This window comes from Papaver somniferum, unplaced genomic scaffold (genome assembly GCF_003573695.1).
Source record: "Papaver somniferum cultivar HN1 unplaced genomic scaffold, ASM357369v1 unplaced-scaffold_99, whole genome shotgun sequence".
Classification (NCBI taxonomy): Eukaryota; Viridiplantae; Streptophyta; class Magnoliopsida; order Ranunculales; family Papaveraceae; genus Papaver; species Papaver somniferum.
In genome coordinates, this window is record NW_020653081.1 from 6,293,956 (window position 1) to 6,321,381 (window position 27,426).

Consider the following 27,426-nt stretch of genomic DNA (forward strand, 5'->3'; position numbering starts at 1 on the left):
TCGATCAGTTTCCCTTACACGATCAAAGAATGGCGTGATATCACGATTAATTGAATTAAAAGCGAAGATACAAACCACGAGAATCTCGGTTTTCGGGGTTCCCTGTTTGTGAGACAAAAATTGTGAAAATGTTCTGCCAAAAAGACGCGTCCGACATGTCTTGATTTCGCAGAACATTTTCTCCCTTATGAAAAACGTAGGCTTCGCATATAGCTAAATCCTTCTCTTGACTAAATTTAGGACCACAAATTCTAGCAGACATTTTTTAATAGACTGAGAGATTAAAAGTTACAAAGAAAGAAGAAGATGTGAATATGAAGATGGGAAGAGTTAAATTTGTAGGGTAAGAAATTAGATCCCTTGGAAACGTAGTCGTTGCCGGCCAAAGTAAAACCACATGGATTTACCAAAACTACCACATGTATTACCAACAACTCGTTTTTTTCCTTATAAATACTATACTAATTTTGTTTCTCAACCCAACCAACATAAATCATTCTCATCCAACAACATCCATCATGTTTTCTAAAAGCAAAGCGACGCAAATATTATGTGTTGAAGCAAAAGAGGGATTAAATCATGTTTTCTGATGCAATACCCTTGGATATATTCAAAGTGTCCACATGAAGGTTGTTTACGCATCAGAATTGTGATTAAATTACAGCCATAAAATCTCAGGTATTTGCAATGTCAAGATCCCAACTGTCCAGAGGAACCACATATGCTAGATGATGCTATAAAGGTTAAAGAAGAAAAAGAAAAGTTTACAATGCTGTGCAGAAATTTCAAAATTAAAGCCAAATTGAAGAACAAGTTACCACACATCAAGTATTATGGAGATGGATATCACAAATATAAACATTATCGACAGAGAACCAGTGGATGTCCAAAGCCCGGTTGCAAGACTTTTATGCATTTTTACACATCTACAAAAGAAGGCATATATGGAAAGCACTTTTGGAAATGTCCAAGGTGTTTCTTATCAAAGTGAACTAAATTGATTCACCATCGTTTTATTTTGATTTATGTTTTAGTTTGGTGTTATGCTGTGTTATGTTTATCTAATCAAATCAAAATTTCTGCATTTGCACCATCAATATCATAACTAATTTAAACCTTTCCTATAATAAAAACATACTACATTGGGTTAAACCAACTACATCATATTAAAGCAAATACGTTAGATTAAATCCACTACTACATAATACTCAATTAACATTCTCTTCAATAGCCGCCTTCTGGAATCCCTAAGATGTCGAAGGGGTTGAATTTGTTGACCTCTCTAAGAATGTTGAAACAAGCTTGGAAGGAAAAAGGTATACCATGAGATACTGCCCACATCGGTAGTGTTCTTGGTTCCACTTCATCTACAACTTCACCGTTCAATTTATTTTTGTGATTGTGCACTAGTAGACCTAGGAATTCCGATACCTCTCGACTAATTACACTAAAACGATGTGACAATCCTGTAGCCTCACGATTAGCCATGTTCCCTGTTTCTGTGACGAACATTCTAAAAACTTTCTCCCAGAGACACAACATCGAATCAACTACATTCTTATTGATAGCATATCTTGTGTGAAAAACAAAAGCTCTACAAATAGGTAAATTCTCTTCTAGAGTTAATCTACAACCTCAAACTCTAAGAGATACTCTAGGAGACATTCTTGAATATGATTTTTGAGTGAGTAGGGTATAGAGGTGTAGAATGTGTGAATTTGGAGTTGAAATAAAGAGTATTTATAGGGTTTAAAATTCCTAACCATTGGATGATAGGGCTTTGCAGTCGTTAGATGTATCCATTGGCGTTTGATATTCACCCGCTATCGAGTTACCACAATCTACGCGGATTTACTCTTGTTGGTTCGGCCATCCGTTTTTCATATTTGTTGAGTCCATAGTGAGAGCAAAATGTTCATTCCATAGGAATCGCCCTAAAAAAGAAATTTAAGGAATATGAAATATAAGTTAGACTAACTATAGTTTTAATGATTTTAAGGGGACCAGAGCCAGGGTTAGTCGACCCTTAGCTCTGCCCCTGGTTAATCTGTATTTGTGATTTAAAATTTTGGAATTGGACTGAATATTTATCCACACTTTATTTTGTGATACGAATCTTAGGAAACAAAATATGCATTTTCGAGCTTGCTCCAAGACGTAAAATATGTCATTGTGATATGAATTTTGCTAAGTTAAGAAAAACCGCTGCGTTATCTGAAAATTGTATCGTGACTCTACCGCTCGAGCCTTCGAGGATGGCATCTCAAAGGATGGACTCTGAGCACCCCCATATTTCTTTCACCCTTGGTGCCAAGCAAATGATATCCTCGATCAAAGTTTAAACTAGTTTCAACTTTGTGGTGTTTATTTAAGTTTAGCTTATGAAAATGATTTCTCAGGTCTTTCATCTAAAATGACTAGCTATTTTTTACACTTACGTATTTTCATTGGAGTGGGGACTTAAGTATTTTATTTTCAGATGGTGGTTATAAAAACTCTCTTACACCATTTTCTTTGCCAATATGATTTACATAAAACAACCAAATAGTCCATTTAAACAAATAGTAATGATATTTGTAAAATACTGGTAAAAAGATATTTATTCAAGATGAGAGAGACAGAGAATAAACTCTGTTGAAGTACAAGAAAAGAAGTTGTAGGAATGGCCAGACACAGCTGTCATAACAGCAGTTACAGTTTAACAGAATATCTAATAGAAGTCAAGTCAATTAAGTTGACTTGACTAAACTACTTCCAATATTCCCAGCAAACTGATGCCGACAGAAAACATAAAAGTTGAAAAAGAAAAGAAAAGAGAAAAAAAAAATAACAGAAGACTAGACACTATTAAAACTGTAAAAAACTATTGTAAAGAAGAAGTAGCTGAAACTCCAGAAGTAGAAGTAGTTGTAGTAGATCCTAACAACTGCAACAACAATCTGGAAAAAGTTGGATGAGAAAGTCCCTTTGTGAATAAATCTTCCAACTGGTCTTTAGAAGCAACATGATGTAACTGAATAAAACCATCCTCAACTAGCTCTCTGACAGAATGATATTGCAGCTCTATATGCTTTGTCCTGGCATGAAAGATTGGGTTAGATGCTAAAGCAAGAGCACTGGTATTATCACAAAAAAGCATTGCAGAACACTTTAGAGGAATATGTAACTCAGACAGTAAAGAAGAAAGCCATTTAAGTTCAGCTGATGCCACAAACAAGCATTTATATTCAGCTTTTGTTGATGATTTAGAAACAGTTGGATGTTTCTTTGAAGACCAAGATATCAAACTAGAACCCAGAAAAACTGCATATCCTGATGTGGACCTCCTTGTATCAGGGCATCCTTCCCAATCTGAATCTGTATATGCTCTCAAATTTTGCAAATCACCCTTTCTTAATGTAATACCTAATCCAAGTGTACCCTTCAAATATCTCAAAATCCTTTTAACAAGTTGCAAATGCACATTTGTGGGTGCATGCATAAACTGAGACACATAATTAACACCAAAGCAAATGTCTGGTCTGGTAACAGTCAAATATTGTAAACCGCCTACTATAGACCTATACTCAGAAGCATTTGCTAATAAGTCACCATCATGAATCGACACTCTTGAACCTTTAACAACTGGTGTATCACGGGGCTTACTATCTAACATTTTGGCTTTCTCCAACAACTCCAGTGTATACTTCATTGAGTAAGAACAAGTGTATCTGAATCTCGAACAGCTTCAATACCCAAAAAATATCCCAAATTTCCTAACTCTTTCGTAGCAAATTCAGTTTTCAGAGAAGCAATAAAGGAATCCAACATAGATGGAGAATTACCAGTTAAAAGAATATCATCACATAAACTAATAATACAATTATGTCCTTGTTATTAATAAAGACAAACATTGAATTATCAGAAATTGATTTCTTAAATACAGAATTTTAAAAATGAACTGAATCTATGAAACCAAGCCCTTGGTGCTTGTTTCAGCCCATATAAACTCTTCTTAAGATGATAATCATAGTTAGGATGAACCGAATCTACAAAACCTGGTGGCTGAATCATATAAACATCTTCATTAAAAAAACCATGTAAGAACGCAATACTAACATCTAATTGCCTAATTTGTCAATTATGATTCAAAGCCATACAAAGAACCACTCTGACAGTTGTACACTTCACCACTGGACTGAAGGTTTCACTAAAATCCACCCCATCTTGTTGATTACATCCTTTTACAACTAGCCTTGACTTAAATTTATCTATAATACCATCAGACTTATGTTTAATCTTATATACCCATTTGCAACCTAAGATGTTCATATGAGGTTCCGGTGGCACTTTTTCTCAAGTTTCATTATGTTCTAAAGCATCATGTTCTTCTTTCATAGACACTTGCCACTTAGGATCTTGAATAGCCGTCTTAAAAGACTTAGGCTCAGTAATAGTGGTTAACAATGCAGTATGAGAACGAGATAAATGATGCTTAACAGAAGAAAAAGATACATGATCTGGAAATTATTTTGACTTAACAATTCCAGTTTGAGACCTGGTGACAACAGAACTAGCAGGAAGAGTCTCAGAAAGAGAAGGAGTTTAAAAGCAAGACATGAATCAGATCCTGTTATAGGAGTAAAATCAGAAGTAGAATGAGTAAAATAAAATTGAGATTCATCAAACATTATATTTCTTGAAATATGCAACTTTTTGGTTGTAGGATTGTAGCATTTATAACCTTTATGTAAAATACTATAACCAATAAAGATACATCTGACAGATTTAGGAGACAATTTATCAGCTCTTGAATGAGAAAGACAAGGATAGCAAACAACACCGAAGGTTTTAAGAAAACTATAATCAGGAGCAAGACCAAATAATACTTCAAAAGGAGATTTATAATCCAATATTTTTGTAGGAGTTCTACTTATAAGATATAAGATGTTGTTAAAAGAGCATCATACCAATACTCTTTAGGACAAGAAGCATGAAACAAAAGATTATTTCCCATTTCAATTATGTGCCTATGCTTTCTCTCAGCAAGGCCATTTTGTTCTGGGTTTTTAGGACATGAATACGAATAAGAATACCACTGGATTCAAGTAAAACCTTAAAAGGCCCTTTAACTAACTCAGAAGCCCCATCAACTTGAAAAGCCTTTATTTTTGTCGAAAATTGATTTTCAGTCAGAGTTTTAAAATGAGAAAAAAATTTAACAGCATCAGACTTCAGTTCCATTGGATAAATCCAATGAAACCTACTAAAATCATCAATAAAAACTATATAATATTTATAACCATTGAAATAATAAATTGTAGGACCCTACACATCACAATGAATAAGAGAAAGTGGTGTATCAGCATGTGAAGGGGACAACTGGAAAGATAATTTCTTGCTCTTATTAGCAAGTTGACAAGGATGACACAAAGAAAGAGAAGGATTTGAAGCTAAGACAATCTGTTTTTGAGAAGACAATTTATGAATAATATGAAAAGATGGATGACCTAGTCTATTATGCATATAGTAGGAGAAGCAACTACATTAGAGACAAAAGAAAAATGTCTAGGCACAATATGACTAATGGGATACAAATTATTAACCATTTTTCCCTGAGCCATCTGTTGTTAAATCCCTTATTTCATAACCATAAGGATAAAACTTGAAATAATAAGAATTATCATGTGTAACTTGTGCAACAGAAAGGAGATTATGCTTCATTGCTGGTACTAATAAAATATTGTTGAGCTTAAACCTAGTGTCAGATGGTTGAATAACAGAACTTGCAGTAGATATTATAAATAAGGACTTACCATCTCCAATATGCACATGATCCTTGCCTTTGTAATTAGAAGTATATTGAAGTAAAGTATCATCACCGGTCATGTGAGCTGTAGCACCTGAATCAGAGATCCACTGTGGATTGGAAGTACTAGCAGAATAGGCAGAAAAACCAGCAAATTCCTGAGCTCCAGAAAAAGACTAGAAGCTGCTCCTTGTTCTACATTTTCTACAGTAGCAATATGACCAGAATTAGTAGAATTAGCAATTACAGTTGGAGGATGATACCTAAAATGGCATCGACTTGCATAATGTCCTTTCTTCCTATAAATCTGACACTCCACTTGAGAACAATCCCTTCTCACAAAACCATTTGTACTACTAGAAGACCCTTCTTGATTAGTACTCTTCATATTTGTGGAACTCTTAAAATTCCCTGGACCTTTGTATTTATTCTTGTTATTCCCAGAAAAATTGTTACCCCAGTATTGTTCTTACCATAGAAAGCAGAAGGATTCTGACTATCAAACATACTTTGAGTGTCTTGATGTTGAGCAACAAGCCACTGTTCATGATTCAACAATCTTGGGTTGAGCTCTGCAAAAGTAAAAGGATGTTCTCTATTTTGTGCAGCAATGACAAAATTATCAAATTCCCTGCCTAATCCATTCAACACATGCATGCATAACCAAATCAGATTCATTCTCTTTTTCACCTATAACAACTAATTTGTCAGCTATAGTCTTGATATTTTGTAGGCATACCAGAATAGTAAGATTTCCGTTCTTGAAATTATGCAATTGATTCCTTAGCATGGCTTTCCTAGCCATAAATTATTTTCTAAAACTAGTATCAAGAAATACCCAAATTTCTCTTGCTGATGTAAGCCCCAAAACATCTCCAGAAACAGAAGGAGTGAAAGTTGCGTTTAAACAACTAACCACAAAACAATCTAACTTTCTCCACAAAACCCATTGAGGATTAATTGAATTAACACCATCTACAATAATTTCCCTAACAGTTTTTTGGTCATCACCAGTAACGTGACCATACAAATCAATTTAATTAAAATTGAATCGAACTGATCCCTCCATACAAAAAAATTTCTAGAATCCAGTTTTGATAAACAAAATTAGCTATATTCGAAAAAAGGTAATGAAAAGGGTAAAGAAGTACCATCTTGAGCAGTGGAAGACATCTTCTTTCTTCTTGTATAGACAATTACTGACATTAACAATCACTAATAAGAATTTTGTGAGAAGAACGAAATAGGTATTATAAAAGATGTTGATTCAAAAAGAAATTTGTGCCTGAAAGATTATTAAGAAAAGTATTTGCAGGTAGGGTTTGATTGATTGATTGAGAAGATGTTGTAAAAAAAATCAGTCCAGGATCGAGAACCGAATGATACCGTGTGAAGTACTGGTAAAAAGATGTTTATTCAAGATGAGAGAGACAGAGAACAAACTCTACTTAAGTACAAGAGAATAAGATGTAGGAATAGCCAGACACGGCTGTTATAACAGCAGTTACAGTTTAACAGAATATCTAACAGAAGTCAAGTCAATTAATTGACTTGACTAAACTACTTTCAATAATATTCTTGATCTTCAAAATCAAGGCATTGTTCTAAGGTTTACGATGAGGAATTTCAGATAATTGGATTTGATGTAGATTGGCATCCCCTGGAGTAGGTTGATCTCCACCATCTACAATATTATGCAAAAAGGGATCAACACCTTCATCTGAAATACTGTCACCATCTGCTCCATGATCTCCACTACAGACCAAGCCGAAATCTTGATGCACAACAACACCTTCACTAGGTAAATATCCGCGTGCAGCTTCGCGTAAGCCATTAGTATCAGACGCATGAACAACAGCTTTGTTTTGATCTTTACGCACATGTTGGTATTCAAAATACGTGATCAAGCGCTTCTCGTCATATTTATAGAACTCGTTCAGCAAATGGACGAATTTTCGTGAAACTGCAGTGTTGGACTCGACCAAAATTTGTCTGTTTTCCCACAAGAACATAACAAAGAACACAAAAATTGCGAAAACTACAAAGCCTCCTGTGAGCCAGAAAAGGACCCGGAAGCTGTCTAGTTTGAGACTAGTTGAGGAACCCAAAGGGTCAATGTCTGGACAATATCTATTTGAGGTGCTCCCAGAACTAAAAGCAGCATCTTTGAACCTTTTTGTTGCACCATCCTCTCTTAATTGTAGAATTTTTCTCGAAATATCAGGACCTAAAGGGGAACCTTTCGGAAAGACCTGTAAAGTTCATATATTCACGTAAGTTAGTACCAACTACCAACCAAATTTGTAGTATTACATTCAAGGAAAAGATATGGCAGAGACTTACAAACGACCATCCGTCATTTGGATAGATTTCGCCAACCTTCATGTATTTATCGCAATATTTTGCAAGGAGGAGTTCGATGTAAGGGAGTTCCTCAAAAGCAGCCACAATACCACCCTTACTTGGCTCCATGGAGAAAAGCTTGTCAAATTCATCAGGAGTTTCGTAAGTTTTCAAATGTGACTCATGAAATTTCATTCCCTTTAACTTGTCCAACACAAATGAACCTTCTTGATAACCTACATTGTACCCATTTCGGATAAGTTCCTTAACGTCCGTGTAGGTTGGCTCAAGTCGCTTTATTGTCAACATGGATGCCAAATTAGCTGTATAACTTTGTGTGAGAATTAACACGACAAAAAGCCATATTCCCATAACAATCCTACCGAAAGTGCTTAGCACCCTTTCCTCTGCAAGACAGTTAAATTAATTCTTTTAACGATGAGAATTTTGAATCAGAGAAGGGCGTTACCGTGCAGTCTATACCAGACTATTTTAGCACGAACAACTACATGGTATCTTTTCTAATTCTACTTACCTACATGATTCAAGCACTAGTATGAATTTAACATTCGCCTAGTGCGAGTATGCACAGCCATACCGAGAGATGAACTTGCAGACAGGATAGAAGAATATCTAATATGTATAGGTCGTGTGTAAAGTAAATCGAACGAATATTGAAAGTTCATTAATTACTCTGAGCAAAAACGAGTGTGGAGATGGTGAATGAAAGCATTGTGCCCAACTGGTAAGCAGAATGAGGCCCTCCTCTGAACTCCCGGTTCACTCTGTGTTCGAGAATCCAAATGGCAGCACCAATGATAAGAAAGAAAGCACCTGTTGTTACCCAAAGTTTCCACTCTAATGGCTTGAGGAATATCCAAGCATTCTTACTCATATCTTGTTTTGTTAGCACAACCATTGATACCCCACCTTCATTATACGGTAATGTAAAATCGACATACTCTGACCGATTGGCTGTGATAGTAATATCTCCAACCGCAGCATCAAATTTCTGCACAAGAAGATATGCATATGCATATAAAAGAATAAAAAGAAGAAAAGAAAGACAATATTATGGTCGAGGGAGTCCATAGTCTCTCCACAATCCTACATGCAGAAAATTCATCTAGAGCACTTAAAATAAACAACCAACTAACCTGATCAGGCACTGCATGTAGAAGATCATCGTAACTTCCTGGTTTGCTCTTATTATTAATAAGATATGGAATAAATTCATAGGGTACCCTATAGTTCAAACTATCTATTGCAGCTTTAAACACTTCCACGCTGTAACCAGTGACATCACTTGAATTTTGTGTTGCTTTCAGGAATTCAGTAAAACCATTTTTTACTGGAACCCCAATTTGTAACTTACTCTCGTTTGTTGGGATTTCCCAACCTTTCGGAGCTGACTTTGCATCTCCGGGCCATATAATAGTGCCTAAGTTATCTTTATCTGTGGTTGTGCTTTTATTTGTACCTTATAAATTACAATTCCATCTGAAGGCTTCCATATTCCAATTTGTCTAAACCCATTTCCAAAGACATTCACTATTTGAAAGGTATTATACTGCAACTGCCCATTGACGATCTTAAATTTCCCACTCATGGCGTCTTTGAGTGTGATATTTGAAATTTTTCCCAATAGTTCAGGGCCTATTTGCGAAACGCCCATTCTCTCCACATCGCTTGAATCTAAAGCTGTTAGATTTCCCTTGTTGAATTTAGGATTAAGACTTCCAAGTTTCTCAACTGCGCTGGCTAATGCCCCAACTGTGTCATATGCCCATATGCCAAACATATCTAATTTCCTGTCCATATCTTCTGGATTCTCTTTTTGAAACCTTTTTTTCCATCTAACACTAAATGAGTTTAGCCTTCTCGATTCTGGAACATAGGGTCTTATACCTATTACTCCTTCCATTGAACCAAGAACAGAAGAATTAAATGTGCATAAGTAATCGCCCAATCCATCCGTGATTATCCAAGAGTACCCTTTAGTCATCATACCAATTTCTCTGGCTTTAGCAAAAATACGGACTCCGAGTGGCGTGGTCATATGCACAATGAATATTCTAGTTTGCATTCTTATTAATCTGTTAAGTTCATCGCCTATTTGCTCATTGGTAGCTGAACTCGTAAATACACTCCTATAAGGAACTCTGGTGTTGACATTTTGAAGCTCGTCCACCAAATATGGAATAATACCTTTCCCATATTCGGTATCTGCGTAAAGAGATACAGCTTCTCTACATCCAAAAGCTTTAATAATGGCAGCAATAGCATTCACTTGAGACGAATCGTTTAGTGTTGTGCGAACGAAGTAAGGATTTTGAACCAGCGAAATTGAAGGACTTGTTGCACTGAAAGAAATAACTGGAACTTGAAATCTGTCTCCAAGGTGCATCATGAAAACAGTTTGTGCTGATGTTGTTGGTCCAATGATAGCTTGCACTCGTTTATTTGTTATCAGATCTATAGCTGCCAAATGCCATCAATAAAATTAAAACACTGAATCATTAGTCATACATATCTCAGATTCTCAATAAGGGGAAAGTTAATGTGCATCCCTGTATAAAAGAGGAGGACCGTTTTGTTGTTGTTTTATAGACGATTTTCCTAGAATCATCCAAATTTCTAAAGGTGGAGAATGATCATAGAACAGACCTCGGACCGCAAGGAATAATCACGTGGAAATTTTTGGCTTTATAGAATAAGAAAACAAACTCCAAAATTGCCTGGGCCTTAATTTTGCAACTTGCTCAATTAATGTTTAAGTTTTAAAGTTAAACAGAGTAAGAGTGACCTTTTTTCTTATGGCAACTAGCTAGCATTCCATCCCACTAAAATATGCTCGCCTGTTTTAAGTGTTGTTCCTTTGAAATATGTTCCTTTCTCTAGGAGAGAATAGTGAAAATATTGAACTTCTTTGTTTGTGGTATCAAAATGTTCCAAGAGTAAAACAAGAAAAACTGCTATATTCATTGCATTTTCCTTGTAATCATAACTGTATACGTACCAGCGGAAGCTGCATCTACGATATCTTCTTTAGAATCCTGATAATAAAAAACCAATTTTCTCTTACGAGATGCATTGACGTCAGAGCGAGCCATCTCCATGGAAGTTATGCAGACCTTAACCTCGGGTACATCCAAATCCAGAACCACTCCAACTTTAAATTCCTCAACTTCTTTTGCATCTTCATGAGCCATCACCGTTATCCCGTGACCTCCTAAAAAATGGAAATCAAAGAAGAACAATAGTAAAAGAGTACCAAGTTGATAACCTTTCTGAGTTGAGGTTTTCATGTTTCCAGTCATCAAAAAGTTCATGTATAAAAAATCTCTTGAACTGTTGATGATTTTCAATGCCAACTTATCGATCCATTTACACAAGTAGCTGCAATTGTTCAGAAATAAAGAATTTGTTGGATCAATTCCACCCAAAGAAATGAAGAATTTTCTTCAGAAATATCAATTGAGATACGCAAATTCTGTTGTTTCTAGAATCCAAATTTTGGCCAGTGGGTCATGAATGTTAATGTCCAAAAATTCTTCTTTATTTGACTAGTCTACTGTTGATTAGTCAAGTCCGAATTAGCATCAAATTTAAACACTGACTAAGATGTTTTTACGCGCAAATTATCTCACTATCTAGTTAAATCATATGTACTTAGAGTCATAGTGAAGGCATTGAACGATGCATTCACTGGGACAGTGTTTCCATACGTTGGCAGAATTTAGGCAATGAGACTAGAGGTGGTCGACTGACTCCCCTCCTTACAGCAGAGCCAACAAGTTCATTTTCCATGTGAGCATAACATGACCTAACCGAAAAAAAGATACCGGACTTATCCATATTCCAGTTGATTGAATTACCACCCATATAGAAACGAGTTAGTAGAGAACATACCTCATCTACTCGAGTCTGCAGAAGGCGTCTATCCAAGCCTAAGTTCCGGGATTCACCTCCTTGCAGAGTTGCAGCACAATTACCAATAGTCCACTTCTTTGTAGAGATAATAGAGTAGATGTTTGAGAAGAGAGTTGATAACCCGCCCATTGATCCTGCCAAAAACAAATGGTGTTCCCTTCTCCAGCCTGAAGAATGCAATTCTTCTTAAAGGATTGTAAATGCTTATAAACGCTTTTCCACCTTACACCCAAGCACAGGTTTAGGAGCTTTGGGATCCCCATCAATACCAGAAGAACTGCAGTTGGAAACTATTGATCTCCTCCAAAGAGCCTCCTCCGTATTTGAAAGCTACTAGTTTCTCACCCGTGCGATGCACGGGTCTGCTTCTCGCTTATGGAATAACATTAGCATGTTTCAAATTAATCTCATCAAAGTTTTTATAAAAAAACTAATCTAAATTTAATAAGTTCAAAATATTGAAATTGATAACAGGTTTCATAAACTAATAAAAAATCAATGCAATAAGAAATAAATAATTAAAAAATTATGAGCTTGTGGTGCAACACCTTCAAAGCCTATATTGAACTTATTTAAGCTCTATAAATACATTTATTAAAAGTTATGTCTCTCTTGTGTTTCTCCAAATTTCGATGATCTTTAAATTTCTAGATCTCATGCTTTCATTGTTTTATATACTCGTTTCTTTTAGTTCACCCGATTATTATATGTTTATACTTCATCAACATAAGCATTGTTGAATAACAATATATCATAAGCTCAAAAAATCTTGTTCAACCTTTTTTTCTCTTTTAATTCCTCCATCTCGATCATGTAATGAGATTCTTTTGACAAATTATTGATTAAAATTTAAGATAATAAAATGGATACTGAATTAGAATTTTCTTTGGTTTTTTAGCGGTCTTTTTTATCTTTTACCAAGGATATTTGTATAACTCATCAAGTTCACATAAAATAAATTAAGTTTTATACCACAGACAGAATGGGCTCGGATGGAACAAAATATACAGATTTAAACAAAAAGGTACTTGTATAATCTGTAAAAAGATCTTCTTGTTCAACAAAATTTATTTATACAATGAAATATTTTCATCATCTTTGGTAACCACAATAATGCTCTTACATTTCGACGGACATGCCTATATACTCCATTTTGAAAAGAAAAAACAATTTTGATCGGTAGGTACACGATTTCCTTTGGTTTTGTGTTGTAGAGATGCTTTACATTTAAATCCTCATGTACATCGAACAAAACTTGCCATGTTTTGTGTCGTATATATGCTCTGGATTCAAACTCTCTTGTACATCAAATGGTTGGAATTATATGTTTGTTTCATAAAGATGTTCATCAAATGATATGAATTTTTTAATGATTGATCAATGAACCACTCTCCAACTCCAAAAATGAATAGTCGGCAAATATGGCCGATGGCGCGAGAACTTTGTTAACTCTAAAATGTCTTATTAATATTCTGGTACCTACCAATGACTCGTAGGCTATGAAAAACATTGAAAACGGTACCCCATGGCTGAAATGGACATTTTTAGTGGCTTGGGGGATTTGAATGCGTAATGTTTTGCAAAATCTCAGCTAAGTCATTAAAAAATCCTTACACCACTAAGAAAAAATGTGTTGACGCACCACCAATGAATCAATGATCCAATTAAACTGCTCATTTCTGCGCCACTCTTCAATGCTTATTCCACTCTAACTCGACAAATTCAAGAGTGTCGGTAATAAGTCGATAGCTTAATGTCTACTTCTTAGCGACTATTGAGTCATTCATACCTATTTTGAGAGGCTGTACAAAATTCAAAATGTACGTTAACATTTTGTGATGATTATACAAAGCATCTTTATTCTAATAAAAAAAAAAGATACAATCAAAATAATACTTTTATCATGATCAAGGAGTTCAACCTCCACTAAATCACATCTAGTAGCGTAGATATATATTTATATACCCAAAGAAACTTCAATTTGCATCCATTATATTAGATGACAGTCATTTCAATATGTTTGGATTTTCTGTCACCCTGGCAACACTCATTATTGTCACAAAACCACCGAAGTATCAGCTGCAGTTGGCTCGTTGATAGTAATTTGGACATTTAATCCATCACTGAACATCAAAAATAAAGAAATATGCGACAGTTAAGTATTGACTCAAGTCCGTAAAATATATGTCATCACAAATGCGACGGTTAAGTATTAAATTAAGTTTGTAAAATATATGTCATCACAAATATATGATCGTCATAAGATTCTAAAAAGATTTAAAAAAAAAGTAAGATTTGCCTTGATGCAAAATGCTAAGAGATGAATAATTGAGATGACAACCTACCAGCTGATTCCTGCAAATAGTCATACGATAGCATCAAAATATCTGTGATAATAAAAAAATGTGCGCTTGGAAACTGTTCAATTATCCATAAAGTTGTTTAGGTATCCATTGGCATCCTGCAACCACAACCACAGAAAAAATAATATCAAGAACCGCAAGAAAGTTTACGTGACCATGACAAACACCTATAAAAACTTCAGCTCAAATACTAAGCGATTACTATAACATATTAAGAACAATAATCTCATGGTCATCATCAAAATCATTAAAATAACTAAACTTATAAGATATAAAAAAATATTGGTCAAAGAAAATAAAACATAACCAACTAACTGATTGGATAAAAAACCATTGTAGGTCGAAGCGTTAAAATAAAGAGCTACTCTTCTAGTGAGCCTGGTACTTTATATCTCCGCACCAGGATTGTATCATCAACCAATCCAATAAAATCTGTAATGAAAACCCATACTCAATAATCAACATAAGATCAAATTACAATCAAAAAATTCAAAAGCAATCTAACAATTAATGTTAAGCCCGTCGAGTTTCTGCAGTATCCAAAATCTAGATGACAGTTAGATCAAAACAAAGTAACGGAGTATTTATAATTAGTTAGAAACAACAACATAATGGAGTATTGCAGAAAATGTTATGAACATCTACATACCCCGTTGATATAAAAAGGACGATTGTCTATTAAGGTAAAATAGATGTCGGATTTTGTTCGGTGACTAAAGGATCTTATTTCACGTTTTCTTTTTCTCCACACAAACCTAGAAAAATTTTACATGAAAATGATTAAATTGAGAAACCTATTATAGGAGCTCCAAAATTTTGGTTTTGAGGATCACAAGATGACAAAAAGGGGGTCATCAAATAGTAACTCCAAAACCCCTTATCTCAATAATTAATTAATGTTAATGATTAGGTTAACTAAATTAAGCAAGATTAGTGATAAAGATTGGTAGTAAGATTAGACTAATCATTTAATTATGGTTAATACCTGAAAATCAAAATCAAACATTCGTATAAATTTTTTATTTTATTTTCTGAAAATTGAAGTTACAGTTAGTTTCCTAACCGTATACTTTATATACGGTTGGGGGTTCATATTTTCTCAACCGTATACAAAACCAGGGTAACTTACGGCTGGAAAACCCAAACCGAGGTAATTTATAAATCACTTACGGTCGGGAGTTCATCTTTTCCCAACCGTAAGAAATTTCTACCGTGAGGAAATCGATATTTTTCCACCGTAAATCAATTCTACGGTTAGGAAATATTGATTTGCCAACCATATTCAGTTCTGAAACTAATTTTTCCAATCTCTAATTTAATCAAATCTAACCTATTTATGTGATCAAAAGCAATAAAAAATGGTTGGGTTTTCGATTCTTACCCATTTAAAGTTATTACTTGCTGCGAATCGACGACTAATAGTCGTTGAAGAAAAAAAAAGGAAGAAGAAGAAGAAGAAGAGGTGGTGAAGGAGAAGAAGAGATGACGAAGAAGATACGAATTGTTTTTTTTTAAGTTTAGTTTTTAGGGTTTAGATTTGGTAATTATTTTGGTTATGAATTGGTATTTTTGTATTTTTGATAATAAATTAGGGCCCCCTCATCCATATTTAGGATAGTTGAATCCATAGGAGCCCTCAAAACCAAATTCTTGGAGCCATTATAATAGGTTTCTAAATTAAATATAATATAAATTAAAATTAGATAAATCTAGAATTATACACATATGATGCGTAATTTAAACCCAGTGTTAATGTTAGTTTTATAAAAAAATATAATGTCAGTTATTTATACAATCATTGTATATGTAGTCGTGAATGCCTATATATCGAAGAAAGTGTGTGCTAATTTTATTTTGACGCAACAAAAAATTGTGATTCAAATTAAGTGATTATACATGAGGCAAAAAAAGTTGAAAGAGCGTACGTATGTATGTGTACCTCGGAATACAAAATGAACCCCAAATGATCAGAAAATGTAGTTAAAAAATGATCCCATGTGTTAAAACCTTGGTAATTTGGTCTCGTATAATGTGAAATGAACGTCACTTAGAATGAAATGAAAATCTATATTATAGCATGTATTCTTGGTAAGAACCAATTTGGCCGAGCTTTACAATGCAATAACACATCAAGGGTGCATATTTCTACATTAGAATGGTTACACCAAGCTTGATACTATTATGACATTAATAAAATATCTGCAGAATGTCCTAGGGTGGTAGAGACTACGAAGAAAAAATTGTAACCTTTGTTCTTTGAAACCCCTAACCTGGAACACTTTTTGCAAGTAGTACTCAGGGAAAACAAAGCATAACCATCTTAAAACATATAGCCACATTATGACAGTGGTGCAGCGCCTTACTTATGAGACCATCGTTTCCCTAGCAACACCAATTCCATAGCCTAAGAAAATGCACAACCCAATATAACCAGTTGCACATATACCGGTACTGCCAAAGCCTTCAACAGTGCCCACAAATCCGCAAGGTATAGTATTGGAGTAGCCGAGTAGGTAGCTTCTCAATAAAATCAGGATGTACTTTGAACATATATCCCTGCTTCGCTATTGGAGTTTTCAAAAGTTCGAGACTCTCTTTGTTTTCTTATACGTTTTATACACAAATAGAAAGAATAAGATTAGACACCATTAAACTTAAACAAAATGTATTTAAAAAGTATCCGTAGATTAATGCTACATCGGATGAAGACCAGGTTAAGAACAGTCCAGGAAGAAAATCTTGTAACTTACTTAAATTACAAATGAAATCAACACAAAAATAAATAATCAATAACGTACTCAATGATGTAACCATGTTAAGCCTGTCGAAACATAATCGACTAATGACAAAAAGATAAATTGTTGGGTCGGAGATGTAAAAGCGAATACTCAATTATCGATTTTACATAGATAAATTTTTCCTAGCTATATTTTTCAGAAAAAATTTGCAAACCTGACATTAGGATGAAACCACTCTACTGGCAAAAACAATAACGTAATAAGAATCAGCCGATTCTACCCCAAGAAACATAGATGCGTTCCCCAACTACGATTGAGTCCACCCAATAGTACCCAACGGTATGTTTCCCGTCTATGGATGCTATTTCATTTTGGGCAACATTTGTAAGTCTTCTTTGACCCAAGTAGAACCACTATTTTGCTCTACCTAAGCCATAATTTCAACTAATCCAATGTAGGGATCAGGCGGTCCGAAATTTCCTCACTCCCACCCCCTTACCCAAGGACAATAAAAAAATAAATCAACATAGCAATTATTGTAAAAGACATTCAATGAAGTCTGCGTGGACATAGAAATGTGACGACTGCAATTAAACAAAAACATCAGCAAGAAAAAACTCTTAATAAAAATCGATCTTACTTTTAGTCAAATAAGTGCATATATATTCACTTCTAGTCTAGTCTGATATCAAACTTAGATCTAAATATTGGAACATGCATTACAGGATGTAATATAGAAGTAGATTTAACTATAGATGACATAAATATTACTACCACAGCCATCACTACCATCTAACATGGTACATTATTTCCCAGGCAGTATGTAAAAATCTACAGAAAAATCTCACCTTTAAGTCTTTATCATCACCGACATGATATGATCCCCTAAAAAATTCCATTCGAATATATCATTTTAAATGCATTAAAATTCTTGTAAATTTTCATGTTCCTCCTTTCATTTATCCACTTTTTTTTTTGTTAACATTTCGGTGATGATGAAGTACGGTATTTAAAGGCTGCACCTGTTAAATGCATGCGAACATAAACAGTACCACGTTTTCCGTTTTTAGTATATACATGTATGGGTTTCAATTATTTTTAAGTATTTTGTGTAAAGACTTTCCCAATAGGCGTATGCATATTTTTGATAATACAAACACTACCCGAGTTGTATCTCACAAAGAGGCTTGCTTCGATATTGCACACCCATCATAAAGAACAAATGGAAAGGAAAAAGGATAGAGAATGATAGAGATAAACTAAAACTTTAGGGAGAAAGCCCGATCTCATATTATGTGGCTTAGAGAGATTATTACCTTTCGTGGATGTTGCGGAATAAAAGCGGTATATATGTGGAGAAAAGAAAGATGAAAATTCGAAGAATGTACTTCTTATTAGATTTAAAGGGTTTTAATTTGTTGTTTTGATCATAATACATAAGAAGATCGGTTCAGAAAAATTGATGACCTGAGAAGAAGCAAAAATGGTGCACATAACATAAAAAGAATAAAGAAAAAAGAAAATATACCTAATTATGTGATTTGGTAATCTGGTATACGTAAAACGTTTTAAAAAGATACAGAAACATCTTGCAAATACCTTGACTAAATAACCTGCGATAGATCAAGACTTTCAATATTCGAATCAAAAGGAAAAAACATACAATAATATGTTTTGATATTATCGAAGAAGAGAGGTAAGGTCGATCATGCGCACTTCCTGAGATGATCTGCAATAAAGAAAAAAAAACGCACACTACCATTGGTCAGGAAAAAGTCATGGATCAAACAAAAACTAATTGAAGTTTGCAGACAGCGAAATCCTAAAAAAATATCAACCTGGTCCGAAAGGAGAGGCGCTCCGGAACAATGGGATTGATTTGGATACGTCTATACAGAGAGACGCCAATGTTTTGATATTATCGAAGAAGAGAGGCAAGGTCGATCATGGGCACTTCCTGGATGATCTGCAATAAAGAAAATAAGAAGAAAAACGCACACTACCATTGGTCAGAAAAAATCCATGGATCAAACAAAAACTCATAGAAGTTTGCAGACAGCAAAACCCTAAAAATATTATCAACCTGTGGATTGATTTGGATACGTTTTTATAGAGAGACGCCAAGCCGAGAAGAATATCTTTTGCAATAAATAGAAGAAAATTATACCGAGGTGTTTGGAATTAAAGTTTTACCAGAGAAAACTTCAAAAAAGAAAATGCTTACATTATTGTTTACATTTTACCTGCGGATCTTATGTAAGAAAATATTTAGAATTTTATAATTTTGGTTATTTTTACAATTACTTTTATTAAAGTTCTCGTATTCTAGGAATGTTTTATTCCTTTCCCAATGGAACGATTAGGCAACGATTATTATTGAGAAAATAAGTTATTGAAAGTGACAAATCCGTTTTTTTTGTTTGTTTGTTTTTCCTATCTGTAAATTTTATTGTTTGTTGATTTATGTTGTATTATTTTTATCGGTACAGGATTAACAAACCCTTTTGTAAACCTTCGAAAGAAGATTTCTTGATTCATGTGTGACATCAACATATCAGGTATTTACTTTTAATACCAACTGAAAATGTAATTGCAAGTATTTTCTTTTACTTTACCCGTAGTTTGGAGTTGTAATTAGGCAGATTTTATTACAAAAACTGTAAATGGACATTGGACATTGGATTTTTTTTTTTTAAATTCACACATTGCATAATTAATTTTATCATGATGAAATTATTATTTTTTTGGTAATATTTGTTTTGTTATGTTACCTAGATTAATAAGATTTAGTAATTTTAGATAATTATTTTCAAAAAATGTGATTGGCTAAACAATATTTCGTGGACCCCAAAGATTTTCTTGAAATTATATTGGCTGAAATTTAGAATGATGGGACCAGAATCAACCAGAAGCTACGGTTAACCACGTCGCTCGAAAAAATTCTGTTTTTATATAAAGAATTTGGAAACCATCAAATGATTCTAATTTCAATACCAATTTCTGCCTATTGTTTTCAATTTAAAATTCTTGAACCATGTTTCAGCACCCAACTCATTGACCAACTTTCCAAGTTCAGCAAGGATGTTGGAACCTTCCTACTGCAGCTTTGCGCAGTTTATATGAGAAATCACAACTTTCTCAATTCCTTTGGTGCTTGGTTGTTATTTCAAAACCAATTCCTACAAGTTTCTACAAATTCATATAAATTTCTCTCAGAAAAAACTTAATTCGTAAATTACGTACCTTCCAAAACCAGCGAATTTGGTCATCGTCTGCTTTGTAGCATTCGTACGCCGTGTGTGCTTTCCACTCTTTTACACAGATAGGGTTTACAACTTCCGAGCAACACATAGTCAAGATCTTTCAGCTCTTCTATGCCTTGAAAAAACCTTTTCTCCTGCCTCTGCTAACAAAACGGCAACCTTTGCAGAAACTGATTTGACGAAGAAATGCTGGATAAGAAGATGTACATATTGATTTTTTCTGTTCTTGCTGTTGACAACAATGTTGTTCCCTCCAGGGCATAGCTCCACGGTTTTACTGGATCCAAACTCTTCATTTTTCCAGACAAATGTTAACCCCATAGCATCTAAATCAAAAAAATCAACATCCATCACCAAAATCTTTTTGCAACTCCTGTATCGGGTCTGCACAACGTGAACCAGCCAGGACGTCGAACCGGTTAGGTGAGTGGGTCAGGGTCTTACTGGTCCAACCAGTGGTTTGACCGGGTTAACTGGGTCAATCATCGTAAATTTTAAAAACCAAAACTAAAAGTTGATCTCGTGTAGGAGTCCAACTTTGTGCACCCCCTCAAAAACGGGGTGCACATTACGGCTCTTCTTATTAGAGTGCTATTCGGTCAAAACCAGCTTTGATATTATTCTTCTAACCTTGTTTTTCCTTTTTTTCAAAAAAAATTAAAATTAAAATTAATATGCACAGAAACAATGATTCTTCATCCATGGTTCTTCTTCTTCTTCAAATCATCATCATCATCCATAATATATTTTCAAATCATCAACATCATCAGCTAATAGTTTAATTGGAAATTTCTTCATTGACAAAGAATTCGCATCATTTAATATGGAATTCATCATCAAAACGAAATAATAAAAGTGGGTCTTAAGGATTACGTTGGAAGTGGGTTTTTTACTGTGTTTTTGAATTTTTGTCCGAAACAATTATTTCTTTCTATGAGATATGTAATGGGTACTGATTTTAATCACAACCTATGTTAGAAAAAAGAAAAAGAAAAAGTGAAATTTTTCTCAAACAAAGCACTTTCTTACAGTGAGATGAGTGTTGGGTATTAATCCAAAACTCACCCTATAAATTTTTCAAGTGGAAGAAGAAGATAGAATCGATAACATGAAGTTTGATTCATATATACAGATATTCTCTTCAGAGTTGTGATTGATGAGTCGATCATCTTTCTCTTTGTTTCAGATGATTTTGTTTGATTGATCAAATCAAACTCATGAAAAACTAATGCTGATTTCGGGTAACAGTTATATGTATATTGGGATATTAACGAAAGAAAGATATGTGACATTAAAGAGAGAAAATACACGTATATCGATGGAAATGTTTTTTATTAGAAATAAATACCAAAGCTGGTATTGGCCGATGGTTTTCGCTGAATTAAAGATCAGTAAGAAGAGCCGTAATGCGCACCCCGGTTTTGAAGGGATGCACAAAGTTGGACTCCTCGTGTAGGCTTATAAAAACAACAGCTGATGTTTTGGTGTTTGGTTAGGCTTACACGCATTCTTAAGATTTAATCGACATTTGGCATTTACATTATTGTATCTAACAAACCCTAGGAAGTAAACAGAGACCAAACGCTCTCCGCCTCCATAGTTCCCATAATATATATCATTACCCGCTCGGCCTCCACGGTTCTCTTTCTTAATCCTTTTATTTAGTCTTTCTCTGCTCTTTCTTCTCCGATTGTAATTTCTCACCGGAGGTTTAAATCATTATATTTCTATGATTTCATTAGTATATCATTCTCCTATTTCGGCAACACTAATCTAAATTGACAACGGGAACCCTTTCAAGCATTAAACGAGGATTCCAAAGCTTCATGTTCTCAACTATGTTTTCCTCAATTTGATGCTATTAATGAATTGTAAATTTATAATCCTATATTTTATCTATTTATTTATGTCTTCTATTTTTGTGCGTGTGTGTTTTTTTTTTATGTTTTAGTATTAGATCAAGAGAAATTTATGGTTGAACATATTTTGTTTTTAATGGGATGGTTGAACATGCGAAATTGAAAAGAAATTATAAAAAAATTGTTGTTTTTTTATGAATTATCGACCCATTTGAATCGTAAAGGACCCGCTGAATCACGGGCTAACTCGGCTGGGTTACCCGGTTTTCACAAAGAAAGGCGTTTTTCAGCTAATTTACTGGGTCACTAATGGATCAGCCCAAAAAAGTGACTGGGTCACCGATTTACTGGGCTGACCGGCTGGGCTGGGCCGGATTTCAGAACACTGATGTCTTCCAAAGAACGATTTTTTGGGGACCATGGTTTTTTGGGGGACCATGGTTCTATTTTTAGTAAGACATTTAGAAGTAAATCTAGGTCACCCCTTATCTAGATATTTATATTAATACCTAAACTACCCCCTGGTTGGTTCACTAATCTTGAGTATTCAAGTGATGATTCAATTGATGATAGCACATCAAAATCTTCATCTCCTTCCTCTCCTAGAGTATTTGTTAATCTTCACAATGATCTGGATATGAGTTATTTCTTAGATAGTGATTGTATTCTTTTCCAAACTCAATTTCAAGATGAAAACGATGGATTTTACCAACCATAATCGGAGGAAGAGCATTTAGGTTTCCAGGTACACTTCAAACTTAGATAATGTTGGTTTAATTACTCCAAACTTTCAAAAAAATGAAATTTTTTATGTAGATTTGGGCCAGTTCGGTTACCATATGTTAAGAACATGTAACCGAACACACCTGAAAGTGTAGTTCGGTTACGTTTTCCAAACACGCAGGTTACCGAACTCGCTTGTTAATGGAGGTTTTGGTCTACATTGTAATGTTCGGTTACCTAGGATAAAATGGTAGGTAACCGAACTTTGAACTTAACAATTTATTTGGGTACATCTTGTGTGTTCGGTTAGTTCGCAAACTTCAACGCAACCAAGTTCCCAACCGAACCGCAGGTTAAAAGTAACCTAGTGTTAGAAGTTCGGTTGGTTCGCAAACTTCAACATATTTTGTGAATCAACCGAACTGGGATTATATGTGCATATATGCAATTAGGCAAACGTTCGGCTACTACGAAATTTATCTCTTGGCGAATTAGGTACAGTTCGGTTACGAAGTTTCAAAGGTAGAGTTCGGTTACAAAGAAAACTTAACATTTTTGCGAACAAACCGAACTTTAATTTGGACTTCTCATTATTTTCGTAAACTAAAGTTCGGTGATATCCTTATTTTACGAAGGAACCGAATTTATAGACTTGTGTTGTTCTAATACAAGGAGTTCGGTTAAAAGTATTTTTTTGCGAATCAACCGAACTCTGAGTTTGGTTAAGAAAAAATTAATTCGTGATAACCGAACTTTTCTCTGGAAAAAAAAACTTCCATTAAACCTCTCTACAACTTCCACTTTCAACTCATTTTGATGACTACTTCTCATTTATTCAACCAAAAACGAATGACAAGTAATGGGTTTGTGAGAATATCTTTGTTAATGTTTTAAATTAAGTTATATATATAGAGGTGGTGGTGGTTGGTGGTGGTTGGTGGTGGTGGTAATCGGAGGTTGGTGGTGGTGATAATCGGAGGTGGTGGTTGGTGGTGGTGGTAATCGGTGGTTGGTGGTGGTGATAATCGGCGGTGGTGGGAGGTGGTGGTGGGAGGAGGTGGTGGTTATATATATAGGTGGTTGTTGGGTTGGTTTTAAATTAAATTAGATTAAGTGTAGGTTAGTCATTCCAATGCTTTAGGACACCCCTTATAATTATAGAAAAGATGGCCTCATAAAATCATGGTCCCCTCAAAGAAACCATGGTCCCTAAAAAAATCGTTCCTTCTAAAGATATTTTCTCCTCGGCTAATTGCAAGAAAACACTCGACCAAAAAAGCCGAAAATTTTGAATTGCTGGGGTTTTGATATTTGCGATCAAAAGTTCACCCAGATGAGTAACATATACTAGTTGACGATGTTTTCAAACCAAACCACCAATTTCTAAATACAGACGCCAGCAGGCTGCCCTCTTGGATTTCGTTCATATACTACAAAATTTACCGCACAATTTATTGTAAAAATTCAAGCCATTCTATTCGGTTGAGTTAAATGATTATTTCCCAACTGAAGGTAGGCAAAAAGAAAACATAAAGAATAATAAAGTTCAAGTATAGGGTGCATCATAAAAAGAACTGATTCTTGTTCTTTCTCCTTGTTAGTATAGATAGTACTAGTACTCGAGAATACACTCACTACGTATAAAACTACTAGATATTGATGCTGCTAAGCACAAACCCACATCTTCAATCTCAAACACAGAAATAGTATTTTGTTTCACCAACCCTAAGACGAACAACACCCACCCCTCTTCACTGCAGACGCGTCGTCTTTAACGTTTATTCTCTCTCCTTTAATCGGCACATTAGAAGTAGCTCCCTCATCTCCTGTTTCAACTGACTTTTTGCTCACGATATGGTGAATCTGTGTCAGGATTTCAGCAAATGCATTCTCCACATTTGTTGCATCCAATGCAGAGGTTTCCATGAAATATAGGGACTCCCTCTCAGCAAAGGATGTACCATCCTCACTTGAGACAGCCACAAGGTGACGCAGATCAGCTTTGTTTCCTATGAGCATTACAACAATGTTAGGGTCAGTGTGTTCCCTCAACTCCTTTAACCACCTCTCGATGTTTTCAAAAGTAACGTGTCTAGTGACATCATAAACAAGCAGTGCACCAACAGCTCCTCGGTAGTAAGCACTGGTAATGGCACGGTACCTGTGTAAGATAAAAATTGGGTAAGCTTTAAGAATCAGGAGTCTGTGGTCTGCATTAACATATCTGAGCACAAGCTCCAACGGAGACAATACTGTATCCCGGCAGAAAATGGGGAATACAATAAAGTGGAAAAAACTCTAAGCAAATAATTGGAAACCCAAAAAACTTTTTCTCTAGTTGTGGAGGCCCAAATCTTAACTTGTTCTCTAGCTGTGGCACTGTACTAATATGTGGTGAGTGAAAAGTAAAACAAAAAAAGAGTCATTGAGCCAATAGGTCGCAGTTACATGACACATTCACATCAATTAACCTCATATTGACAGTTCCAAAGAACATTTCAGACAAGTTGATTTGCTAAGCAAATAGTTAAATTCATGGAGATCAAAAGTGTGACTGTGAAACCACCATCTGTTTTGGACTTCCCATGTCATGGGTGATCGGTGATAGGTCACACTGAGTCAGAATTCTACTACAACTGTTGACTGATTACACTGTTAAACATTTACCATCCCATGGGAAGTCTTAAGAGAGTTTACGTAGTGGCCCTCGTGATCTTTCAGACTGGACTGTAACTGGAGATGCATAAAACCATAAAACAAAATGCCACTTCTTTGGCCATTTTCATACAAACACTGAGTTACCTATCAACTTATTTGTTCACCAATACACCTATGGTCATGCTCAATTACCTCTGATTTCGATATCTGATAGGTTTAGTACCGACCATAATATAAAAATTTAACCAAACATACTGACCAAGAGTTTTGAGAGAAAGATTTCAAATTTAATGATACGCATAAATTGCATGCACAGAAAATGAACACAATTTTGAGAGAAAGATAATGATACGAAACATATCCAGCATAAGTTGCATGCAGGGAAAGTGAACACAATTTTTTTTTATCGTTCCCTTCACTGTTTCTAGAAAAAATTTACTGTATAGAATATCTTCTTCATTTCTCGAAACACAACAAACAAAGTAATTTTTATGTAAGTTTAGACACTCACTCATGTCTCTATGTTGCATCCTTTTTACTATTACCTAAAGTATAATTTTAATATGCAGATAACAAGTACCTGACAAAGACCTCTTCTCTCATCTGTGTAGAGAATATAACAATACCAAAATTTTCTAAAACCTATCTGTTTACTTATTTCTCCGAAGTTAACCTATCTGTTTACTTATCTATCCGAAGTTATGCCTATTAGTATTTATTCATGGAAATGCTTTTTAACTACAAAGATAGCAACAAGGAGAGGCATTCATTTGATAACTTAAATCTAGGTAATGAAAACCTAACACTGCAATCGAAAACCTAACTTTGCAATCAAACTAATGTTCAATTCGTAATGGGGATGAGGAAGTTCAGGGATCCCAAAAACCTATACAAATTCCTCAGTTACAATACAACGTGTAAGAAATTTCTAGACCTCAAGAAAACAAGCGCCCCTCAATAGACTCATCATATTGCACAAAAGCTTATTATATCTCATTCTATTAGCAAAAAAAATTCAAATTCAAAGCATCATTCACATCAAGCACCAAAATATTCAGGACTCATTCACAAGCTTATTTGACAAAACCCTAAAGTATGGTCTTTCACATTCTCAAGCACACGAAACGAAATTCAAACCTAATAGGGGAATCACCAATTAAAACCACTTTGAATAGATAATCATAATCATCTTCAGCTCTATATGCTGCCATTCTGTTGTTCTTTTCTATGCAAAATCTACAACTTTCAGAAAAACTAAATAAAATGTAGGCTACGGAACTTCTAATCTCTTTCTCAGTTTCTCTATCTCTATCAAATAAAACCGTGTGAGAGATTTGCAGAGAAGATGAGTTGTTTTTGTGCTGGATTTGGGTGGACTTCTTTGTTAAGAAAATAAAGGAGTCTTTTTGAAATGGAAGAGACTACTAATGTCGGCCTGGCTGGACTCTATAGGGCGGAAAATAGGACTAGGAGGATTAACTTATGCGTGAAAATACGTAACTAGCCATTAATTTGTCTTGATGACTTAACATAAAGGAGAGGAAGGTGTGGATTCGCTGGAGGTTATGTTAGTCATTTTTAATGTGATTAAAAATGGTAGATGAAGTTGGTTATGGAAGGTGATAAGGATTAACTTTTCAGTAGGTTGACATTTAGGTCTGAAATCGGTAAAAAGCTAAATATGGGTTTTAACTTGCCCGGATAATATGGGTGGGGGCTTATGAATTTAGTCCGATCCCAAGACAATTATATGGGGTG

At 34.8% G+C, this 27,426-nt stretch overlaps 2 protein-coding genes and 1 long non-coding RNA gene across 3 annotated transcripts; all 3 read right to left on the bottom strand.

The window, feature by feature from the left end:
- Nucleotides 1-7,272: 7,272 nt before the first annotated feature.
- On the bottom strand, nt 7,273-12,193 carry LOC113346370 (glutamate receptor 2.9-like). The gene is made up of 7 exons (XM_026589911.1): nt 11,977-12,193; nt 11,151-11,363; nt 9,737-10,612; nt 9,289-9,611; nt 8,825-9,143; nt 8,132-8,538; nt 7,273-8,040 (listed from the first exon to the last, which is right to left on the bottom strand). Exons 1-7 carry the CDS (start codon nt 12,191-12,193, stop codon nt 7,393-7,395), a joined length of 3,003 nt encoding a protein of 1,000 aa, XP_026445696.1. The 3' UTR covers nt 7,273-7,392.
- A 6,444-nt stretch (nt 12,194-18,637) lies between these two features.
- Nucleotides 18,638-19,421, bottom strand: LOC113346318. The gene is made up of 3 exons (XR_003358483.1): nt 19,249-19,421; nt 19,004-19,131; nt 18,638-18,894 (listed from the first exon to the last, which is right to left on the bottom strand). It is a non-coding gene; the product is annotated as an uncharacterized LOC113346318 (long non-coding RNA).
- Nucleotides 19,422-24,487: 5,066 nt separating this feature from the next.
- Nucleotides 24,488-27,068, bottom strand: LOC113346315 (ras-related protein RIC2-like). Its single transcript, XM_026589859.1, has 2 exons — nt 26,806-27,068; nt 24,488-25,171 (listed from the first exon to the last, which is right to left on the bottom strand). Exons 1-2 carry the CDS (start codon nt 26,877-26,879, stop codon nt 24,736-24,738), a joined length of 510 nt encoding a protein of 169 aa, XP_026445644.1. The 5' UTR covers nt 26,880-27,068; the 3' UTR covers nt 24,488-24,735.
- Nucleotides 27,069-27,426: the final 358 nt, after the last annotated feature.